This window comes from Lemur catta, chromosome 3, assembly GCF_020740605.2.
Source record: "Lemur catta isolate mLemCat1 chromosome 3, mLemCat1.pri, whole genome shotgun sequence".
Classification (NCBI taxonomy): Eukaryota; Metazoa; Chordata; class Mammalia; order Primates; family Lemuridae; genus Lemur; species Lemur catta.
The window spans coordinates 31,580,380-31,587,650 of NC_059130.1; the positions used below are offsets into that span (position 1 = coordinate 31,580,380).

At 40.8% G+C, this 7,271-nt stretch overlaps 1 protein-coding gene across 2 annotated transcripts; it reads right to left on the reverse strand.

Annotated features, from left to right (window-relative positions):
• Positions 1-202: 202 nt before the first annotated feature.
• On the reverse strand, positions 203-3,868 carry LOC123635153 (T-cell surface glycoprotein CD1b-like). Of its 2 annotated transcripts, none has more exons than XM_045547030.1 (6): positions 3,659-3,868; positions 3,093-3,359; positions 2,187-2,465; positions 1,702-1,980; positions 1,190-1,283; positions 203-514 (listed from the first exon to the last, which is right to left on the reverse strand). In XM_045547030.1, exons 1-6 carry the CDS (start codon positions 3,837-3,839, stop codon positions 493-495), a joined length of 1,122 nt encoding a protein of 373 aa, XP_045402986.1. In that variant the 5' UTR covers positions 3,840-3,868; the 3' UTR covers positions 203-492. The 2 variants fall into 2 exon arrangements, with proteins under 2 accessions (XP_045402986.1, XP_045402987.1); XM_045547031.1 differs by having other exon boundaries at positions 3,588-3,662.
• Positions 3,869-7,271: the final 3,403 nt, after the last annotated feature.

The window sequence follows — 7,271 nt, forward strand, 5'->3', positions numbered from 1 at the left end:
CTAGAAGAAGAAGCTTCTCATGACTTTGGCCTAAGAAAGTCATCCAGGCAGAGACAGAAAAATTACGCAAAAATTGCCTTGCATTGAATGCCCTGCTGGGATACAATTATCCCATCATAATTATATTTAGTTTACTTTGACAAATGATACTTACACAAAAGCAGAAAAAGTTTTCAAATAAAAAACCAAATCAAACTCACCATTAAGTTGTATCTACCATATTTCATTTATTCTGAGACACATTCTTTTTCACGTTTTAATATGCAGACATAGATCATACTACTGATTCAGTCTTGTAATAAATTGACAATTTTAAATAATTTTCATCAAGTGTTTAAATTATAATTTATCTTAAGGTCTATGAAAACTGCATCTTGATGAAATATAATGATCATTTGATGAAATATGATGAGATTGACTCCTGGGTTGCATCTTGGGATTCTAGACTTCTTGGTGCTATTTCCAAATGGGAGAGAAGATACGGATATGGGCTCAGGGGATATCCTGATATGACCTGTTAAAACCATAAAAAAAAAGAGCTCTATATAAGAGGTATTTGTACACCGATGTTCATAGCAAAATTATTCACAACACCTAAAGGTAGAAGCAAGCGAAGTGTCCATTGATGCATGAATAAATGAACTAAATGTGTCACATACCTACAATGGAATATTATTCAGCCGTAAAAAGGAAGGAAACCCTGTCACATGCTACAACATGCATGAACCTTGAGGACCTTTTGATAAGTCAAATAAGTTAGTCACAAAAAAACAATTATGGTACAATTCCTATTATATGAGATACCTAGAATATTCGATTTCATAGATACAGAAAGTAGAATGATCTTAGCCAGGGCCCAAGGGGGAGGGATAAATGGGGAATTACTGTTTAATAGGAAGAGAGTTTGAGTTTTGAGGCAAGAAAAAGTTCTGGAGATTGTTGGCATAACAGTGTGAATGCACTTAACACCACAGAACTGTACACGTAAAAATAGTTAAGATGGTAAATTTGGTTCTGTGTATTTAAACTGTCTTAAAAACATATCCTCACACAGAGGAGATGCGAGTTGAGGGAAAGGTTCTGAGGGAAAGATTGAGGGTAAACCAAGGAAAGAGTTGAAATGATGGAAAAGAGTGGGAGGGTGGACAGAAAAGGAAGATTTAAAAAAAAAAATCCAAACAAAACTCACCGGCGCCTCATATACCATAATGCAAAGCACAGCAAGAGGATCAAGGAGGGCACTATTATTGCCAAAAAGATCAAGCCAATGGAGATGCGGTGTCCTGGCAATTGGGAGGAGACAAAAGGATGTCACTTCAAATCCTACCCACTGAATCCCCTAGCCATCTTTTTCCCACCTGAGTGTCGCCACCTCCATTCAGCTGCTTCCAGTGCATAGTCATCTCCAACTCCCTCTTTCATATTTCTGATGCCATCCATCCATCCTCACATTCCTAAGGCCATCCATCTATCTTTTGATCCCTCTAGCCCCAACTGACACAATCTGCTTGTCCTTCATTCTTATCTCTTCAATAACTGGCCTCCTCTATTTTTATTCCTGTTGGGATTGAGGTCCCAGAAATGAATTCATGTACCTCTCTCCCTTGTTCATCTGTCAAGGCCCATCCTTCCCCAGTGCCTGCCTCTCTGCCAGAGGACCACCTCTTCCCATGTCCAGCCTGGGACCCAGCCCTTTCTCACCCCAGTGGAGAATGATGTCCTGGCCCTCTAGACTGCTGTGCTTCACCCAACAAGACAGGCCAGCCGCCTCCTCAGCTGCCACATCCAGGGTCGTTCTGAGATACCATGTCCAGTCAGCATTGGGCAGGAGGTCACTGTGCTGAGTGTCTGGCTGCTCCTGCTCACCCCGCATCCACCTCACCCACACGGGCTTTGGGTAGAATCCTGAGACGTGGCACACCAGCAGCAGACGGCCAGGCCCGGGACTGGGGCCACTGGACAGCCAGACCTCGGGTTTCACTGGGGCAGGAAGGGGCAGTGAGAGTGTTGTATCATGGCTCAAATTCAGATCATAGGGACCCAGAAGCCCAAAATCTTGGGCAGTGTCCTCTTCTACTGCTTTGGGATCCAAATATCTTCTTGATTAAACCCCTATTTTTCTTGGTAGTTACCTACTCATGAGCTTAGAGGAGGTGGTGGTAAGTGAAATGGAGAGCAGGACTAACCTTGTCTTTGCAGCTCTGCCTTCCCTGCATCGAGGACGCCCAAGAGATATCGGGGGCAGGTTTCTAAGAGGAGCTTCTTCACTGTATCGATGACACCTTCATATTGCATGATTAGTTTGCAGATATGCTGTGCCCTGTTGCCGCCCTCTGGGGCAGGCACACATGTATCATTCTCGGAGCTAAGGAAATTCAATCCTCCTAAAGCTCCCCTCAAGAAACTTATTATGGAACCTCCAGAACGTAGCTCACAGCCTGCTATGCCCTGGATCTCAATGGGGTCTAGGTAGAAGGAAAACAGAAAACAAGTTATTAAACACAAATAAGAAAGAAAGCCGTGCGAAAAGGACGTAGGAGTTTAGATTTTGGTTAGGATAGTGTTCTTGTATGTGAAATGATGAGTCTAACTCCAATTACAGCATGTAGAGGTTTTCAGAAAGAAGAGAATTGGAAAAGTTTGCCTGTCATGAATGTAGCGTACAGTAAAAGTGTATGTGTGGGAGAATGGGATGCTGTCCAGAGAGCAGCATTTCAGCATGAGCCAGAAGACCATAGGAAGAGGAGACGCATGGAGAAGACAACTGACGAGATGGATCAGAAGAGGAAGCCACACTGTATGTCACTCAGGCACAGGGTAGAAGTAAGGGACCTTGAGGAGGAAGGTCCACATAAGACAAACCAGGAGGTGGATACTAATATGGAGCCATAATCTCTCAGAGAAGAGTCAAAAGGAGGCAGAATCTGAAATGCAGTGTGGAGGTGTGGAGTCAGTGAGAGACTGCTCTAGAAGAGTATGTGCATGCAGTTGGGTAAAGCAGAAAGGAGGAAGGATCAGAAGGATTACCAGCTTGCAAAAAGAGAGAGAAGAAAGTCCTGGAGAATCTTCCCAGTTCAGGGGACTGGACTCACATTCCATCTGGAATTCACTGGCACGCTGCTGTATTTCTTGAGTAAATCCAAAAAAGTAGACTCGAAATATCTCCTGCAGCTCAGCAAACTCCTCATCACTGATGTTGCCCTTGGACCAGGGCTTCAGGAGTATTGCGGTGCCCGAGTCACTATCCCAGCCATGAATCTGCAAATCATCCAACCAGCCTGAACCTAGATTGTGTGCCCAGGTGCTACTGGCAAAAGAAGAGATCTGGATGACATGGAAAGAGGTTGGTCCCTGGAAGGCTGTGAAGAGTAGAAGAACAATACAGTGAAGAGAAAGGAACAAGCAGGAGGAAATGAGAGAGAATAGAAAGTTAAAAAGAAATCCAGAGATCAAGAACCTGCAGCCTAAGGAACACATAAAACCTGACATATTTACTGCCCCAGAGCCTCAGGCTCCAGCCCCAACACCCAGAAAGGCAGAAGAGGGCTGGAGACAGCAGGGCTCAGACCCTTCCTGTCCAAGCGCACCTGGGTGAGTGCAGCATGCTTTTACCCAAGACCCCTGCATCAGTGCTGAGAGCTGCCAGAGTGACTCTTACCATCCTCAGTGTCACCACCTGGGAAGAGAACTGCTAACAATTGAAATGGCAGAAGCAGCATTTCACTGGGAGATGGAGCTTGTGACTTGCAGAGCTGGTGTTTGATCTCTGATTTCAGAAACCTTTCTCTCAGTAGCTTGTAGTGACTTCCTCTCTTCCAACTGACAAAACTCTTCCTCATGCAAATTGCATTTCAGAGAAAAAATGTGCCTCCCGTCGCCCTGAGCCTTATACCCCACCTCTTGTTCCCCTTCAGCCCTGACTTCCAGACTTTCTCTTACCTCTCTGATTCCAGCTGCTGTGTCCTCACTTCCTTTAGACCACCTTAGAAAAGCCCTCATGTGATTCTGAAAAGTCATTTCACCTTCTTTAGCCTCTATTCTCAAATCTCTAAAATAAAAGGGTAATACTGACAAATCACTAACCTTCCAGTCTGCTTTACCCAGGTCAGCCCACCCAGGTCAGCCATCCTCCCTCCCTGATGCCCTGTCTTCTCTGGTCCTCTGTCATTGCCCCTTCCTAATGCTTTCAATGTCTCCTCTGTCTTATCTCACCCTCCTTGCCTGATGTCTCTTACCCTACATTCTTATCCAGCTGTGTGTGTGTGTGTGTGTGTGTGTGTGTGTGTGCGCGTGTGTTGATATTCACTTACATGAAGGGAAAGCATTTAAAATGCCATGTGTACTTTAGAACTATAGACCCAATCCCAGAATCAAATTTCATAAATACTGCCATTTATAACTCACACAAAATTATCATATACCATAGCAATTATTTAGGGGCAAATGACTTTTGCTACTGGAATATGACCTTCTCCTCAGGATCTCTTGATCTATGGAGTTTGGTTAATAAATGTTCATGAGACAAGCAGAACTTTAGGAGCTATACTATATGTAACTCTGGCCTAAGTTGAAGACAACTTTTTGGATAATTTTCTATAAGCAATAGATTCTTATTTTCCTTTGCAATACCTCACAAGATCTGTCTACAGTTATGCGTTCCTATCACCATATAAAGCATTAATAAGGGAGCAATAAGGTTATCACTTTTTAATCAAAAGTTCAGAGAGGTGTGTTGTACGATGTCATGTCCTATCTGCTCTTTGTATACCACTCACAAGTCTTGACAATATGTTTAGAATCCATAGACTGAAAAATTTGCACTTTAACAAATATGTTGGTTCAAGTATGATTTCTGAATTTCATTCAATTAGGAAAAATTACCAATTTGCTTAGATTTACATATCATCCAGAAATGTGGTGGCAAATAATTTCAAGTGTAAGGGGGTATCACTAACTGACTGTATTATGTAGATAAGAAAATAAAAAATGAGTAATGTGCCATTCCCTATTCCTGGAAATAAATGGTTCAAAATACTAATAAGAGTAGTTTTCATCCAAGATTCTCTCTACCTAGTTGGAAACACCAGAATAGCTCTGCAAATTTTAAAATATGGATCTGTTAACAATATTCCCAGACTCCAAAATATAATAGAATCTAATCCACTGTTTGGATATCAGTCATAGACAATCACAGAGACTTAACATTATCTGTCATTGACATGAACATTTTTTTTTTCTTCGTAAGTCTTTTATTTTGGGTAGAACACCCAATACTGAATTTGAGGAAAGCTGGTAGACTACCTGGGTTATTTTCCATTAAAATGAATGAGTTCTTGCAGGACCTCCAGAGTTGAATAGATATAAACTAAATCTCAAATTTTCCTCACTTTTAAAAATAATCCTTTCACCATTATGTAGTGACCATCTTTGTCCTTTCTTACTTTTGCTATTTTACAGCTTATGCTATCTGAAATAAGTATAGCTACCCCTGCTTTCTTTTGGCTTCCATTTGCCTGGAGGATTGTTTTCCATTCATTGACTTTGAGTCTGAGAGCGCCTTTGTGGGTTAGATGCGTTTCCTGTAGACAGCAGATACTTGGCTTGTGAATTTTTATCCACTCTGCCAGTCTATGTCTTTTCAGAGGACAATTAAAGCCATTCACATTTCTTGAGAGGATTGATATTTGGGGTAGAATTCTGTTCACATTATTGGGTAAATTCTTATTTTTTCATTTTACTCCTTGAGCCATCATGGAATCCAGGTTCTAGACTTTAACCCTTGAGTGATCTTTCTTTTATGAGTGTTTATTGTGCTGTTCAGTGTGTAATGCAGGTCTGAGTACTTCCTGTAATGCAGGTCTGGTCTTCACAAATTCCATCAGTGATTGCTTGTCTGGGAAGGTCATTATTTCTTCCTAAGTGATGAAGCTTACTTTTGCAGGTAGAGAATTCTAGGTTGGCCATTATTCTGTTTTAGAAGATTGATGATAGGTGCCCAGTCCATTCTGGCCTGTGAAGTTTCAGTTGAGAAGTATGAAGTTAGTCTGACAGGTTTTCCATTATAGATTATCTGCTGTTTTCATCTTACTGCTCAAAGGATTGCTTCTTTCGATATACATTCTTCTCATGAGCCCATAGAACTTTCTCCAAAATTTATCACATACTGGGCCACAAAGCAGACCTCAACAAATTCAAAAAAATAGAAATTATGCCATGTATCTTCACAGATCACAGTGGTACAAAATTAGAGTTCAATTCCAACAGAAACACTCACGACTTCACAAAGTCATGGAAATTAAACAATCTATTGTTGAATGACTATTGGGTCAAGGGGGAAATACAGAGGGAAATCAGAAGATTCTTCAAAGCAAAACTTAATGGGACACAGGTTATCAAACTCTGTGGGATACAGCAAAAGCATTCCTGAGAGGAAAACTAATAGCATAAATGCTCACATCCAAAAAACAGAAAGCTCAAAAATCAGCTAACTAATAAACTGTCTCAAGGAACTGGAAAAGGAAAAGCAAATCAACTCAAAACATAGCAGAAGAAAATAAATAACTATGATCAAAGCAGAACAAAATGAAATTGAGAATAAAAGAACTATACAGAAGATCAATAAAAACAAAAGTTGATTTTCTAAAAGGTAAACAAAATTGACAGCCCTCTCACCAGATTGACAATAACTGAAAGGGAAAGGACTCTAATAAACTCAATTAGAAATGAAAAAGGAGAGGTCACAACAGATACCACAGAAATAGAAAACATTATCTTTGAAGACTATAAAAACCTGTATTTCCCCAAACTACATTATGTGGAGGAAATGGACAAATTCCTGGAAACATACAACCTCCCTAAGTTCAACCAAGAGGAAGCAGAATTCCTGGACAGACCAATATCAAGCACAGAAATCGGAGCAGTAACTAAAAACCTTCCAAAAACGAAAAGTCCCACACCAGATGGCTACACACCTGAATTTATGAAACATACAAAGAAGAATTCATACCTATACTACATAAATTATTCCACAACATTGAGAAAGATGGTATCCTCCCCAACTCATTCTGCAAAGCCAATATCACATTGATACCAAAGCCAGAAAAGGACATACATGTAAAAGAAAACTACAGACCAATATCTCTCATGAATATAGATGCAAAAATCCTCAACAAAATCTTAGCAAATCAAATCCAACAGCACATCAAAAAAAATAATTCACCATGACCAGGTGGGCTTTATACCAGAGATGCAAGGCTGGTTCAACATACGCC

Excerpts from the sequence above, each read along its gene's own strand:
- LOC123635153 (XM_045547030.1), bottom strand. The coding sequence starts at position 3,839 with ATGAGGAAGAGTTTTGTCAGTTGGAAGAGAGGAAGTCACTACAAGCTA. Across the intron at positions 3,360-3,658 it reads AGGTGGTGACACTGAGGATG|CCTTCCAGGGACCAACCTCT; the intron begins GTAAGAGTCACT and ends TACTCTTCACAG. Across the intron at positions 1,981-2,186 it reads GGCAGAGCTGCAAAGACAAG|TGAAACCCGAGGTCTGGCTG; the intron begins GTTAGTCCTGCT and ends TTCCTGCCCCAG.